The following is a 16753-nucleotide window of genomic DNA, read 5'->3' as shown; positions in this document are numbered from 1 at the left end:
CTGTCATGCCTATCTTTGCCCCGTTTGTTGGTAGGTGGTTCAGCCCGGACCGTTTATTAGAGGTAGATCATCCGGCTCCGCCGGAGGACGCCCCTAATAAAAGGACATAAATATATATAAAAAAAATGTGCGGGTTAGCCGCTGTATCGTGCTAGCAAACAAAAACATAAAAATCGTTAGGAAAACCAAAAGGAATCGAGTAAAATCAGTAGGCCACTGATGGGATCTCTTTTCTGACCTCGCTAAAATAGAAACATTAGGAACAACCCCTCATGAGAAATATGAAACTAATGAGAAGAATCGAGCTCGGCGCCATGATGGCTGCAAGACAGCTCGGCTCCACCACCCACCCCGCCCAAATAACGACAAACCCTATACAAGCATTATAAATATATACAACACTCCAGCAAAGTAACACCAGAAAACTCTTTATTAAACAACTATTTAAAACTTTTTATTAAGCAACTATTTACATGGCAGCCAGCTGCAACTACAAACCCAACGCATTCGCCGTCTGCTTAACGCTGTTCCTGTCCCGCCTTCAATGTTGGGCTACTTTGAGCTACTTTTTAGTAGGCTTTGGGCTATATAAAAGTCTACAAAAGCCATCAGCCGGCGAGGTAGCGTCGGTAGCGGCCCGTTGAGCATATAGGCCGGAGGCTACCCAACGCGCCAAGACCTTGCTGGCAGCCATCGGCCGAAGAGGTCGTCGGGTGGATGGCCCGGAAGCACCACGGCCACGATGTCGTTGTACGGGCCTTCCCATCCGTCCGCCCTGAGGTGGCATCCGGACGGCGTGGGGTGCGCCGGGAGGGAGAGGCGGCGCGAACGAGCCTCCCCCACCTCCCCAGGTGGAGGTGCCTCAGCTACACCCCAGCGCGTCACTCGGCCAACTGAGTTGCGCCCGCTCTTGCGGCACAGTGCCTCGCTCGGCCAGCTGAGTTGCGCCCGCTCTGGCGGAACAGTGTCTCATCCACCATCCAACTGAATTGCACCCGCTCTCGCGGTGCAGCGACAGGCGGCTGCCACGGAACTCACAAAATGGCGGCTGACACCCCGGAATTGGGCCTGGTCCATTGGAGTGGCGCTGGGCTGCCTTGGAACTCGGATGCTTGCCTGCTCGGGCATGAGCCCCACTCTTGAAGACGTCCTCTCAGTTTTAAAAATTCTTCGAAAGTCACTGGCCCTCGGCTCCCGCAGGCTTCCGGTGGGGGCCACCGCCACTGTTGCTCGATATCCCCCATGGATATGCCACTGCCCCGGGCGACCGCCACCTTATCCACATCTGGTATCGTAGGAAAGACTGATTCAACGTGTCGGTGGAGGGATACACCTGCTGTCCCGCTCTCCGGAGTGGCCACAACATTGTCACAAGATGGTGGTGTTCTCGTGCTGACACCGGCCTTTGTACTGCCAAACTCGATCAGCTCCGGTGGGACCTCAGCGGGACCCGGTAGGGAAGATTTTGCCTTCCTCGCCTTTAAGCCGCAGTCCACGCCGCTTGTCCTCTCTGTTGGCGCTAACGAACTTTTTGGACTACCGAAAGGGATTCTGGTCCGGCCGCTAGTTGTCGGAGGCATTTGAACTATACTCTGGACCCACCCGGCCACGCCCCAAAATGGCGCCAGTATGGGCGAGACTTGCAACTCCTTATGAGGTTTTAGCTGCGTAGCCTTGATATTATGGGATATGTATACGGTCCTTGAACACGTGGCGGGCGGGGAAGGGTACTGACTGGGCATGCGGACAACCCTGCTGATATTGGTTCTTATTCACTATTGATTATTGTATTTTCGAAGTAATGCTACTCATGATGCTCGCCCATGGTATGCGTATAAACGATTTTGTTGTAACTGATCTTGTTTTACTTTCAATTATAAAATCAACCTTCATTGATCCTGCAACCATTTGTCTCGTTTGAGTTTTTTACAAATAAAATGAAGCAATTTTGGTTGTGAAAAATTAGAAAGGCATGGTACATACGAACAATGCGAAAAGAATAGTCAAGATCCGTCGTATTTTTGCATTCCTGCAGCATAAGCAATAGGTAAAAGACTCGGATATTTAGATATATCTATGAATAGGACGATAGACCAGTTCCTCTGGGCTGCAATGCCGAGATGCAAGGTACTGCTTCCCACAGAAGATAAGTTAGGCACGTGGTAGGTAAAAACCTTTTTGTGTTTTTGCGCGCTGATGTGCTTTGTACGCTGTCACCCCCCCCCCCTTTCTCTTCCTCTGCAGGTTAATATCGGAATTTCAGCTGGAGTATGGAGAAGACCCAGAATGCGCCGTGTTACACGCAGAAAGAAGAAGAATTGTATAGTATGAATGCACGCGTGGGCCCAGATTTGTGTTGTATGAATGCTCATGTGTGGCGCACGTCTGGGTTGACGGACGAATGCTTTTTTATGACTGAGGTATGGATCGAGCGGTTAATGGAATAAGAAAACCAAGCCCGAACATGGTACCTGCATGTGAAGGACGAGAAAGAATATAGCACTTACCCTACCTAGGAACGACTCTCTCTCCCTCTCTGGAGCTAGTGAACGGGAGAGTGGCCTACGCCAGAAGCTTGAAGGGTTATTGTAGTACCTCGGACCCCAACCGATAGCGGACTAGATGAGAAAAGTTAAGGATACCCCAGGTTGGGATTCATCTAAAATCCCCCCTCAGCCCAGAAATTAGGGATATTGTCATGTTTTAGATTCACCCCCTCTTCTTCCATCCTCATAGAAAAGTCAGAATTGCACCATCGCACATCCGACAGACACCCCTCCTTTACCTCAACTCGGATCGACATTTGTTAGATGGTGGAAGGCCCCACCGTGAGTATAAACACGACTGGACCAGTGTCCGACCAATTAAAAGGAGTAAGTATTTATTGAAGCGAGGTTACCAACAGAAATTGTCTGCTATTAGGAAGGAAGGAGAACGAAGAGCTCGACCCCCGAATGAATTAAATGGAGTACTGAAAATATGCAACACGCATGAAAAGGCTCTTTTGCCAAAAATAGCCCTCTGTTTTATCTTAAGTTTTCGTACTTGATGTATGTACTGTCGCACCCTATCTGGTATTTGTGTTTACGTACACTATGAATTTATGTTTTCCCTCAGCTTGTGGTTTTTTTTTACGTGAAACTGACCCGTACTGATCTATATGTGTGTGCACTGAATAGCCTATTATTGTACACGTCTCTCTCTCTCTCTCCCTCTTTTTATGTTGTACGTGTACTAATAGCCTATTTGGTACGCACGACGCTCTCTCTCTCTCTGAGGGCTCCCTCGCTCCCTTTTGAATAAATGACGACACTGTACCTCGCCGGTACGGGAATAATTGGCTCTTAGACACGACAGTGTTTGAACAAATTGACAGAAACAAAACGATCGTATTTTTGCCATAGTACTGCCTCTCCTTTCTGTAAAATGATGAAACTTAATTGGCCGAGAAAGAAAGGACAGGTGAGACGACTGATGTCCCCTAATCTGACCCTTAAAAGGGAACTATATGTCAGTGGCTTTTTCTTAAGTACTTTGGTAACACCACCCTCATCGTTCGGATTACCTCCGCCCATTGTACAAAAATAGAATGTCCGATACGTCCCCGTTCCTCCAGAATGGTCCTAGTTCTGTACCAGCCGTCCCAGAAAATCTTAAAGACTGTAGCTATAGTCCCATGATAACAGCATTTCACAATTTTTATAAATTAACAGACCTTGAAGAAACATAGCTCAACAGGATTTGTTTTAGACAAACGTGAGTCTCTACTGAAGGAGCCGGTTTTGAATCCGATAAACTATGTAATTTTTAGACATCAGACTTCTTGCCACGTTCGCAACTATAACAAGAGTAAAACACCAGACAGACGTGTTGTTTGAAAATAAAAATGCTTGCCAACCTGCACTACAGCAATGATGCATGAGTTAACAACATACACCGATGTAAGGATTACTAAGCATCCACCCTATCGTGACCAATGAACGTTTCCCCAACTACTTGGGGTTGGGAGAGAAATTAAAATGTGTAAACATCTTCCCCTGCCAATTCTCTAAAAAATTGTTTTTTTATATACTCATTCAAGGATAACGTGCAGTCGTCGGGAGGAGAGAGGCCGGATGTGACGCACAGCCTGGCTGCAGATCGGGGAAAATCTATGACCTCGACCTAGGGGGAGCCGCAGAGCAAAGAGTTGCGGGACAAGGCACCGTTCTCAGCGTGGAAAGTGAAGGAAAGAAGGGCCACCCAGAAACCCCTGCACGTTGATGAGCCCGTGTCGAAAGTCCCAGCCCATTGTGCCCGATTGATTGGCCCGCTTGCTTGAAATTTCTGCCCTCCTTGGTCCGTTTCAGATCTGATCCCACTCCACCCTCTCTTCCCTCGGCCTCCCAAAGCACGCCCCCATAACCCCCCGTTTTCCATATGGAATTTTTGAACTTGACTCTGAGGACAAACACAGGACTGTGGTCCAAGAGCAAATAATGACCACACCCTGCAACACGAGATCTGAAGTAGAGCCGGACGCGTAGCTCCACCGCCGGTGCTCAACAGCGCCAACGAAAGAGGAAGAACGACGAGAGCCTACCAGTGATGGCTCGCTGTAAAAAGACACTGGACAGACGAACCCTTTTTGAACATTGCCACCCCTTGACTGTCCCTTGTCAAGTTGAATTTCTCTCCCAACCACTTCATATTGATTACCACCCAATTGAGTTTTCATAACCTTACATCGGTTGCTTTTCAATTGTACAAGGATAACTAAGAAGGCGTTAACTCTATACCTTGATGATTGTAGAACACCAGTTATGCACATGAACATGCTGTTTAGTTTTGATCCCCATGGAGTCCAGACCTCAAGTGATAATAGCCCTTATTCTGCCAGAACATTTTCTGTATGACATCATGCTTTTATTCGAACGAATTTCCTACACCGTCTAAATAATGTCCCCATCTCCAAGGTCTGACGTATGACACAGCTAATGTAATTTTGTATGCACTGCCTCCTCGCCTATCGCATTTACTACATGTGGTTATGCACGATTCTGTCAACATTTATGGTAGGGTTATTTCCTTCTGCCGTAATGCATATGGGCTACCAAAGACCTCAATAGACAGCCCAGCCACATACCTCCCTTATTAGTATAACTAAAATGTCAGCTTGTACGTCCTTACCTCAGACATGAACAGAAAATGAACTTACTCATGTTAAAAACTGGGGACTGTGGAAAATGACTAAAATCGGTATACATAAGCGGCGTTCATTTATGTTCACCACAGCCACTGTTGAAAATAGAGCGACAATCATGAAAACAGTAGCCACGCCATCTTGTCCCTTTTAGGCCCCATCGCGAAAGTAGGTGGCAGCCATTTTTGTGTCACGACCTCTCTGCCCACTGCCAATAGCCTGCGCGCCTCTCCCCCTCACACCCCAGCCTCGCAAGCATTCCCCCGCGCCCCGGCAGCCCCCGGTTTCTCCTGCTTGGACCATAAGCGCACCTCTAGCGCGACCCTGTCTCCGAGCCACATCCCGTGCTGAACCCCCTCGCTCTTTCATCTCATTCAAAGAACAGGCCCTTTTTTGATAACCTCTTCCTCCCTGCCCGGTTGTCCAGCCCGATCCCAGGCCATCACCTAGCCCGGCAGATGCAGTTTATTGCCCCCTACAGTAGGGCCCCGCCTCACATCAAAGGAGCGGTGGTTAATCAATACCCTCACACCTCCAGATCCGACCGATCGCCCCCCTTTCCCGTTCCCAGCAGAATGTCCAACTGCGCGACAACCACCACATGCTGAGGTTGAGGTGGGAACTCTACTGTAAATATGTGTGGGAACGGGGGTGAAGCGGGGATTCCGAGGATGTCTTTCCGTACATCAAGTATTGACAAGAATGAGTTTCATGTAATAAAGCAATAAACCTGTGTATAAGAGGCCAGGCCTCAAGGATGCGTTTAGAGCACCTCGAGAAGATACCCTGTTGTCTGATTTGACGTGTTCTGCTCCGTCGGAATAAACTCCTGTTTCCTGCCTTCTGTCTCCAGCGCCTGCCTCTTTGTTTGGTAATCTCGAATGGTATGAGAGGCGGCTAACGCCGGGCAAATACTGAAGGGTTCTTGGTCGAATTCGGCACTACCTTTCGACAGCCCGGCCTAAGCGGTGTGAATTATGCTGCTACGTCGAACGTATCAAAATGGTGAATAGCAGAGACCGCGCTGCAAACGACTCTGATGATTTGTACTTCATAAAGCAGATATTCGCAATTAGTTTTCTGCATCGATCGTTATTTGTGCATTCTCGCTGACAATATCTGCAGCGTACATTCTTAATCGTGCAGAATAAGTCTGACATGGAGATCGATTTTCGGGTTAAATCACGCTTCAGAAATGAGGGCTGCCAAGTTGAGCTCTACGCACTACTAGGTCTCCAGACAGAGGATATCCTTGTGTCTCGATCTTGAAATGCAGCCAGCGTTTTCAACTCTGATGCTCCGGTATTATCCCCGCTCCCGAATACTCACTCGGTGTCCGGAAAGGCGCGCCATCAGCACCAGGAAGAGGACGGCAGTTTGTGACGCTCCCAGCTCATCCCCGCCTCCCGAACCACCGCTTCCAATCCCGGCCCCAAAGATGTGGAGCCGACGGGGGAGGAGGGGGTGAATGGAAAGTGAAACTGCATGCTGACTTGCCTGGGAAGCGGGACAGGAGATGTGCACACAGCGTGTCTGTACGTGCGCGTCCACAGACCCCAATCGCCAAAAGCCCTGCACGTGGCCCTCTCTGTCCCACTTCCGAGGCAAGTCGGCAACAATAAGATCTCGCTGGCGACAGCGCTTCGCGCTGTATCGCCAGGTGCGAGACCTAAAAAGGCACTTTCTTCTAGGCTGCATATCTTGACGTGGCCAGGGGACTAATCTTGTATCATCTCCCCTGTTTTGTCAACAGCAAATGGATTTAATTTACTCCCTCCTGACAATATATAAGTGCTAAGGAAAAAAATTCTGCAGAAGGCTTCCGGTCTTTCCCAAGGGTGGGAGGGCAATTTAAAGTTGAATTAGCTCAGTGGTGTGTCCCTTGCTGTTTGCATTCTCCTTTACAAAGGAAACCCAAAAGGTAACCGGGTGTAGGGGTTTCACTCTTCCCTTTTAACTTGCCTAATGGGTAAGAGGGGGGAATAAACAGCGCACAATGCTAGCCTAACCGAAGGTCAAAGGGAGGAATACCCCAATGGCCCTTTTGCCGTGCCCAAAGGTTTTACAGGGCTAACAAAATTAAAATTAGAATGGATGAGCTCTGTTTGCAACTGGGCAGTAGAGTGCGTGAGGGGTGTTACCTGACTTGCACCTCTGTGGCCCGCAGCATTGTAGGGCGCAGGGTGGGTGACCTGCTCCTCTGTGGCCCAATACTATACACCACAATGAGGAAGCCACCTGCACCAGATTCTTAACCTGGGAAACAGCATAAGGCTGGGAGAAAACTGGTTTGTTATTCGTTGTCCATACAGTGTGTGGGCTACAGAGGAATGCATCACCTGATATATATCCCTGCGCCCTGTTTCCACAAATAGAAGCAGTGGCAGGTATGGGTGACAAGTGGTCTGCTCCTCAGTTGTCGGGTTACACATTACATCCTTGCCAACAGCGCTGAGCGGGCCACAGACAATGTGCCACCTTCCACTAACTTCTACACCTTACATGCAACCCAGAAAAGAGATGCAGAAATGGGTGTCAACTATCCTGCTTCTCTGGGGCTTGCAGGATACATCCACACTACAACCAACATGCAGCAACACACCAACCATCATACTTCCACACAACCAGTATCATATGCCAAACACAACCAACATAATACATCCATATAAAGAACACAAAAAACTCCATGAAATGTCCTTAAAAATGTGAGCACAAAATTGTAATGTAAGGAAAGGTTCCAAATGCTTTAAATTACATATCAATGCTTTATGGTGTTAATTGCATTGTGAAAAATAAATACCTCCATACATGCATGAGTTTTTCCACAACAAAATGGTGTTAGCTCATCATAAGTTTAATTGCATTAGGTAATTTTGCCCCCACCCAAGGTATGAACCAAAACCTTTCATATAAAGTACTTTTCGCACTATTTCCGCTCTCCATGAGCGTTTACAATAGTTCTTACAAGGCATTGGAGTAGCTTTTAAAAGTTCTTGTACTGGTGTTGCCTATACTGTCTTTCACCGCTGAGGGCATGTTTTAGTCAAGAAACATGTAAAAGGTAAGTGGATGTTAAAAAGAAAAAGGAATATGCTACTTACCAGTATGCATCTGTTCTTGGCATGTAGGGCTGCTGACATTCATATCTGTGCATAGATCGCCGCCTAGTGTTGGGTCCGGATGATTGCACTTTGTTGTCCTGGAAGAGTCTTTGAAGTATCACGAGATAGGTGACTCCTCCCCTGGACTACAGTGCGCATGGGCATCCTTTCCATGCTCCGATTGTTTTTCGCCATTGTGGCAGAGGTAGAGATAGGAAAGTAAGAGATGACCATGCTAGAGATAATGCTGCAGCTGCGACAGGCGCCGGGGAGGAGGGCGGGCGATATGAATGTCAGGAGCCCTACATGCCAAGAACAGATGCATACTGGTAAGTAGCATATTCCGTTCGAGGCATGTGGGCTGCTGAATTTATATCTGTGCATAGACTGAATAGCAGTATCTCCTCTAGCGGTGGCCACCTGTGCCAGCTGCAGCAGTTTGGAAAGGAGTTTTGAGGACAGCCTGGCCTACAGCAGCTTGCTGTTTTGCTTGCACGTCTACACAGTAGTGTTTAGTGAAAGTGTGTATGGTGGACCATGTGGCTGCCTTACAGATGTCTTAGAGTGGAATATTTCCTAGGAAAGCCATGGATGCCCCCATTTTCAGTGTAGAGTGTGCTCTAGGGGGGACTGTTAAAGTGCGTTTAGCTTTTAGATAACATATTTGAATGCATTTAACTATCCATCTGGCTATTCCTGACTTTGAAATAGGATTTCCTTTGTGCTATGGTGCAAAAGCAACAAACAGTTGCTTTATTTTCCTAAAGGATTTAGTTCTGTCCACATAGTATAGTAGAGCTCTCCGAACGTCTAGTGTGTGCAGGGTTCTTTCAGCTACTGTTTGTGGATTCTGAAAGAATACTGGCAGTTCTATTGCTTGATTAATATGGAAGTTGGATACGACTTTAGGCAGGAATTTAGAGTTTGTTCAAAGAACTACCCTGTTAGCATGTACCTGCATGAAGGGTTCTTGAATTGTCAGTGCTTGCAATTCGCTCACTCTTCTGAGTGAGGTGATGGCAACTAAGAATGCGACCTTCCACGTTAGGAATTGTAATTCGCATGAGTATAAAGGTTCGTTAGGAGGTCCCATGAGTCTGGTAAGCACTATATTTAGATTCCAGACTGGGGAAGGAGGGTGTCTTGGAGGGATCACTCTCTTTAAGCCCTCCATGAATGCTTTCATTGCTGGTATCCTGAACAGCGAAAGGTGTTGCCTGTTCTGAAGGTATGCTGCTATAGCAGCGAGGTGTAGTCGAATGGAAGAGTATGCTAAGTTACATCTTTGTAAGTGTAGCAGGTAGCATAAAATGTTCTGAATGGAAGCGTCTAATGGGTTGATTTGGTTATTGTTGCAGTAAATAACAAATCTTTTCCATTTTGCTGCATAGCACGCTCGTGTGGTTGGTTTCCTTGCCTCCATAATGATGTTCATGCAGTCTGGGGGCAAATTAAGGTAACCGAACTCTAAGACCTCAGGAGCCAGATCGCTAGGTTCATTTGGTTGGGATCTGGGTGTCTTATTTCTCCATGGTTCTGAGTTAGAAGATGTGGAGCAAGGCATAGTTTTTGATGAGGAACTACTGAACGTTCTAGGAACGTTGTGTACCATGGTTGTCTCACCCATGTGGGAGCAACCAGGATCAGGGTAAGTGAGTGTTGTCGCAGTTTGCGTGCCACCAGCGGGATCAACGGTGCTGGGGAAAAAGCGTACGCAAATCTGTCTGACCAGTTCATCCATATCGCATTGCCCAGTGACAACGGATGTGGGAATCTGGCGGCAAAGTACTGGCATTTGGAGTTTTCTTTTGTGGCAAAGAGGTCTACCTCTGGGTGACCCCATTCCTCGAAGAATGGTTGGAGAACCTAGGGGTGAATCTCCCATTCGTGTATTTGTTGGCTGTGCCTGCTGAGCAGGTCGGCAATCTGATTGTCCTTCCCTGGGAGGTGTTCTGCTAGGAGAAAGATGTTCTTTTGAATTGCCCACCTCCATATGCTCTGCACCAGATGGGACAGCTGTGGAGAGTGGGTCCTCCCTGTTTTTGGATATAGTACATTGCGGTCATGTTGTCCGTCCGGATCAACACCGTCTTGTTGTACAGGTATTTTTGAAAGGCTTTAAGGGCTAGGAAGATCGCTAGCAACCCCAATTGATTGATATGGAGCCTTTTTTGCTTGTTTGTCCAGAGCCCTTGTACTGTGTACTGAAGGAGATGGGCTCCCCAGCCTGTCAGTGATGCGTCCGCTGTTAGTACTAGTTGTGGAACCGGCTCTTGGAACAGTCCCACCAACTCTAGGTCTTTTAGGTGTCCACGAGCCTGGTTCCATTGCCGTGCTAGGTATTCCTGTAAAGAGCGCATTTGAAGTCTGGCATGGGGGACAATGAATATGCAGGAGGCCATCATGCCTATGAGCTGCATGAAAACTTGGGCTGGCAGGGAGTGCTGTGGCAGGAATTTACGGATGAGTATCTGCCTGCTGGCTATCCTCGCTGTGTTTGGGTACGCCTTTGCGAGCGAGGTGTTTATAGTGGCTCCCAGGTATTGCTGTATGTGGGAAGGTTGCAGATGCGATTTTGTGTAGTTGATTGAAAAGCCTAGGCTGTGTAGCAGCTGGATAGTGTGTGACGTATGTGCTGCACACTCTTGGTACGATTTTGCTTGTATTAGCCAATCGTCCAGATAAGGGTACACATGGACGTGTTGACTCCTGAGATGCGCTGCTACTGTCGCTAAGCATTTTGTTAAGACTCTTGGAGCCGTGGTAACCCTGAAGGGCAAAACCTTGAATTGGTAGTGCTGCCCTTCTATGGTGAACCTGAGGTATTTTCTGTGGGCTGGATGGACGGGTATGTGGAAGTAGGCGTCCTTGAGGTCCAGTGTTGCTAGGAAGTCTCCTTGTTATAGCAACGGGAGCACTTTGTGTAGTGTGATCATATGGAAGTGCTCCAACAGTATGTATTGATTTAGGGGTCTGAGGTCCAATATTGGTCTGAGGGAACCGTCCTTTTTGGGAATAAGGAAGTATAGGGAGTATACTCCTGTCCCTTGCTGGATGAAAGGGACTGACTCTATGGCCCCCTTTTCCAGCATGCTTTTCACCTCTTGTTGAAGTAGGGTGATGTGTTCTATGGACATAGGACGATGTCTGGGTGGTATGTTTGGTGGCGTAGAATTCGGTTCTAGGCAGTAACCAGACTGGATAATTTCTCTTACCCTCCTGTCCGTGGTGATTGTGTGCCAGACAGGTAGGAACTGTTGTAGTCTGCCTCCGACTGGTGTTAAGTGTTCCGGAGGCAGCGTAATAAAGTCACTGTTTTGTGGTGGCGGAGGCTCTGGTGTTATTGCCTCCCCGCCCTCTTCCCTTAGGATTGTTACCTCTGTAACCACCTCTGTTGGTGTTCTTTGTGAAGGAACCTTGTGTGTTACTCTTGTAGGAGGTAGATGTTTGTGAAGCATTTCCTCGTGTGTTTGCTCTGTATGAGGAGCTCTGCAAGGAGCCCCTGTGTTGCAAAAATTGCAATGCCCCCATGGATTTTGCTGTTTCTGTGTCCTTTTTCATTTTGTCTAAGATAGTGTCGACCGCAGGACCAAATAAAAAATCAGGGTTAACGGGTTGGTTGAGAATGGTGGACTGCACCTCATTCTTAAAACCTGAAACCCGCAGCCATGCATGTCTGCGGAGGAGGACACTAGTGTTAATGGATCTAGCTGCGGTGTCTGCAGCGTCCAGCGCACATTTAATAGAGGCATTGGAGATGAACTTGCCCTCATGATTAAGATCATTTGCTTGCGCTTTAAACGGCTCGGGCAAATGTTGCATAAGGCTCTCAAGCTGATCGTAATGTGCCCTATCGTAACGAGCTAGTAGTGCTTGAGTGCTAGTAATTCTCCAAGAATTGGATGCCTGTGCCGCTACCCTTTTGCCCGATGCCTCTAGGATTTTGGACTCCTTATCAGGGGAAGGTGCTTCCCAGTTAGTCTGAGAGTTGGCTCTTTTTCGTGCGTTAGCAACCACTAGGGATTCCAGTGGCAGCTGGCCTTTGATATAGGTGGGGTCTGTAGGAGCCGGTCTATACTTTTTTTCTATTCTGGGATTGATTACCCATGCCCTGGCTGTGTCTTTGAATATGTCAGGGGCATGCTTTAGAACTCCCTTCAACATTGGGAGGGTTTTGACACTCCTTTCTGGAGTAGTGAAAGTGTCAAAGAGGAAGTCCTCCTCTACCGGGTCAGTGTGCATGTCCACGTTGTGGAATTGCGCTGCCCTGTCTATGAGTTGGTTAAATACTACTGTGTCATCAGTGGGTGATGATTTAGTAGGATAAGCGGGCACATCAGGGATAGGATGTGTATCATAAGGATCTGTTGGCCCCTCCCAAGGTTCCTCTTGATCTGGGTCTTGAGGAAAGTCATATAGGGGCTGTGGTTCATACCCTGTGTCCCCCTCATCGTCATCGTGGTTAGAAGGTGAGGTAGGTGCAAGTGGCGTGGAGGGCATAATAGGTTGGAAAGAGAGGGAGGATCTAGTAGGAGAAGTGCCAAAGTCCTTTTTCTTCAGAGGGATAGGTGAATCAGGTGCAAAGTCCAAAGGTCTCTAATTCCTATGCAGGATGGTAACTTTACCAGTGTCTGGGTTAATGTAAATTTTTGCTTGGTCCTCGGATGGATCTGGGGGAATAGCTCTTCCTCTACAGTCCTGGGTTTCGGCTTGGACCTTTTTGGGTCGACAGAGGCAGGTTTGTCGACGACCTTTGGTGTTGTACTCGATTTCTTGGGTTCGGGCCCTGATTTAGGCTCGACTTCTTGTTTCGGGTCGACGGGTGCTTTCGGGTCGACACGTTGTTTGGGCTCCGTAGGCTTCTTTGAACGAGTGTCTTTTACCGGATCGATGTTCTTTTTGGGATCGACCGGTGTCTTTGGAGCTGTTGTTTTCGGGTGGACAGGTGTGTCCGGCTGCGATGGTTTCGGTACGGCACCGGATGCCGGGTCGACGGGTTTTGGAACCGCAGGCTTGGTCGGGACGGCGACCTTCCTCGGTTCGGCTCTCTTCTGCTGCGCTCCCTTGCTCGGTTCGACCGACTTCTTGGGGTCGACGGCTTTTGGCTGAGCGGCTTTTGCGGGGTCGACAGTCTGTTTCGGCTCGACGCTCTTCGGCTGTACGGCCTTTTTTGGATCGACGCCCTTCGGGTCGGTGACCTTTTTTGGCTCTGGAACATTCTTTGGGGCAACGTTACTAGGCCCTGGGGTGTCTGAAGGTTTCGGTTTCGATTCCGAGCCGGAAGGCGGGGCTGTCGAAAGTCTTTTATGATCTTGGCTAAGGCCTGTTGGCGATGCCTCGACCGGAGCCTTTGGTGACGGGTCAATAGGTGTCGGGGGCACTGTACTCATGATTTGGCCCGACGGGAGTTCGTCGTCGGAGTCGGAGTAGTCCTCGACTGTGACGATCTCTAGGTCCGAGTCTGGAGCGTTCGGTAGGTCCTGGTCATCATCGAAGATGTTGTCGGGTTCCGGTGCCTGTCGCTGCATTTCTTGCCTAGCGGCCCGTCGGATCCGAATGTTTTTTTTCCGACCGGAACTGGGCGCAGGCCTGGCAGGTTTCTTCCCTATGGTCTGGGGAAAGGCACTTGTTGCATACTGAGTGTTTATCAGTATGGGGGAACTTTGAGTTTCATTGTGGGCACCTTTTGAAGGGGCTTCTTTCCATCGACGGTCGGGTCACGTGGCGTCGAAAAGGCCCAACGGCCCGCGTCGACGACCGATTCGAGATGGAAGGTTGGATCGAGTAGCGAGGTACCGAACGAGAACAATACCGCCAAAATCGAAGGCCTTTTGGCCTTTAGAGAAGTTTAGTTTCGATTCAGAGTTGGAGAGAAGGAGTTTGCATCCGAACCCAATGGCGGAAAAAAACAATCTGAGCATGGAAAGGATGCCCATGCGCACTGTAGTCCAGGGGAGGAGTCACCTATCTCGTGATACTTCAAAGACTCTTCCAGGACAACAAAGTGCAATCATCCGGACCCAACACTAGGCTGTGATCGATGCACAGATATGAATTCAGCAGCCCACATGCCTCGAACATAATAATTATATTTCTCCATCTATGTGTGATGAAGATGTAGTACTTAACATCAAGCTTTATTAGGAACACTTAGAGATATTTTTCTCTTCAAGAAGATTTAGCTCTCAACAATACGCTTTATTACGAATATTTAAAGAGGTTTCTTTGCTGATGTGTGACGAAGAAGATTTAGCATTTACCTAAACTAACAATACTATTTTTGACCTTCTTAGCCACAATCAAGTCAGGTATATGGTTGGTTAATGAATGAAAAAAATAAAACAAACCTTTTCTGCTGTTGAATGAAATGCAATGGACATTTCCAACCTATGGACTCTTTCGTCGGAGGTTATTGTAAACTGTTTCCACACTCTGTTTAGTCTCGGAAGAGTATCACCTGAAGACCTAGAAGTACATCGCAGTGACTGGCACAATACAACTGTGGCCTGTAATAACTGCCTCCCGTAATCATAAGTGCTCTGAAAAAGTTAAATAAGAAGCAAATGTAAAGTTACAATTCTGCCTATTTGCAAGTTTATGATACTTAGTCAATCTCGTTGTTTAGGTACTCAAGTAAGATAGAAAATTGCAATTGTTACATACCCATGAAAATGGCACAAATCCAATCCAATACATATTCTTATGTAGATGTCTCTATTCAAATGAGTGGATAGTCCCCATCATCACTCTTTGCTTGTGGATGGTGGGTAGTGAACTAGGGAAATTTAAATGTCTATTTTAAGAATTTCCCCATAATGTATGTGCCTCTTGAACACTAGTATGTGTGGTAGGTATTTCCAGGAATGACAAAACTGCGTCCTAAAGCCACTCTGGGCGCCCCAAAGAAAGGGGTTATACTGCAGGGGAGACTGAGAAAATATGGAGGTCATGGACAGCCAGAGTCTACAAAACCTCATGGAACCAAATTCCAGCAGCAATCGTGTTTAGTTTGGCTTAATATGATTTCTTGACAAAATGTCCATGATAAACTAATTTCCTCTATGTATTTAGATTTTGCCATTACTGGCTTTTTAATTTCCAATTTCTCTAGTTGGTGGATTGGGTGAATCAAATTATACATTTATTATTATCAGTTACAAAGTGTAAATGGTGTAATGAACCCCTTTTTATCAGTTCAACTATAGAGTTAGACTCTACCATTTTAATGAGTTCATGTTAGAAGCTAGTAAAAAGAGGAGGACCAAAAGCAGGGAATTCCAACCAGTAAGCAAAAGAAGTTAAACTTTTAAATGGCTTTGATCACTGAAACGACCTTTAAAAAATTAACTTGTTCAAATTGAAAACCCTCCCATTACAAATTCCCTAAATCACTGGCTTACAAAACAATGACTCTATAGAAGGGTAAAGACCCAACCATGTACCTACTTCTACAGCTGTATCAACAGAACAGTCAACTGTACTTCCCCTTTGTCTTGTTTGTTCAGTGTAGTCTAATTTAGATTGATTTTAAAAGTGTATTGTACTAGGACTTCTAAACAGCGATGAAACAAAACAGTTACATTCAATCCCCTAACATACCTTTTAGCAGGGCAAAAATAGAACTAGGTTTGGCGTGAAAAATATTATGGGACCGGCCTTAGAAAGCACACACAAACTGCTAAAACTGAAAGGGATAGAACAGCATTAAAATATAGAAGGCATCCATTGGAGTAGGTTCTCAAATACAAAATGCACACACTGAAAAAAAAAATAACTCTGCACATCTAGATTCCAATTATACTTAATTTAAGCATTGAAATTTGTGACACTAGCACCAGAAAAAGGAACATAACATAAAAGAATATATTAGTGTCACTGTACATTTCAAGTTGTGAAAAAATGGGTAATGTGAGGTCAATCTGGCAATAACTAACAGACACAATCCACCTGCTACAAAATGCTAGCAATTAACTAAACCATTGACTTATACTGGTGGAATATAGTAAAAGTGTGTCCAGTTTGTTCGGTTTAAATAAATAATGTAATTCATTTCAAGTCTTTTGGAACCAGCTAGAGTGCACTGCTAGTGAAAGTCCTGTTTACAACTACGCCATTATTTTTCAAGGCAGGTGCTATTACCTGTGCTACATCAACAAACTTCCTATGCTTCTCCAACAAAACTTTGGTTTCTTGAGCGTCGTCTCCCAGTCGAATATAGGTCTTTAGAAGTGCCTCTAGCAGTTCACCTAACCATTCCACAGCCTAAAAAGAGAAGACAAAAACAGGGTGAAGTGAAAGTTCTGAGTAATTTCCAATTCAAAATGTTATTACAATCATAACTACATGGTCTGTCCTTTGTAAGGTAAATATCAATATATCTGAATCGATAGTAGCAGACTCTAAATACTAACAAGACAATGTTTTGCAACTACGTCAACAGTAAAGTGGGCTGTTTGCGGTATCAGTACGC

General features: G+C 46.7%; 1 protein-coding gene across 4 annotated transcripts in view; it reads right to left on the bottom strand.

Moving 5' to 3' along the window:
- SESTD1 (SEC14 and spectrin domain containing 1) overlaps window positions 1-16753 on the bottom strand; it is a 372853-nt gene that overhangs the window by 63086 nt on the left and 293014 nt on the right. For all 4 annotated transcript variants that reach the window (XM_078681488.1, XM_078681487.1, XM_078681489.1 and 1 more), the window contains 2 exons: window positions 16423-16545; window positions 14631-14822 (listed from right to left, as the gene is read on the bottom strand). In XM_078681488.1, the coding sequence (XP_078537614.1) occupies window positions 14631-14822; window positions 16423-16545 (315 nt within the window). The remainder of the gene's footprint in view (window positions 1-14630; window positions 14823-16422; window positions 16546-16753) is intronic.

Source organism: Lissotriton helveticus, chromosome 3_1 (genome assembly GCF_964261635.1).
Source record: "Lissotriton helveticus chromosome 3_1, aLisHel1.1, whole genome shotgun sequence".
In the NCBI taxonomy this organism is placed as follows: domain Eukaryota; kingdom Metazoa; phylum Chordata; class Amphibia; order Caudata; family Salamandridae; genus Lissotriton; species Lissotriton helveticus.
Note: the sequence above shows the minus strand (reverse complement) of the source record. Positions and strands in the feature narration are given on the sequence as shown.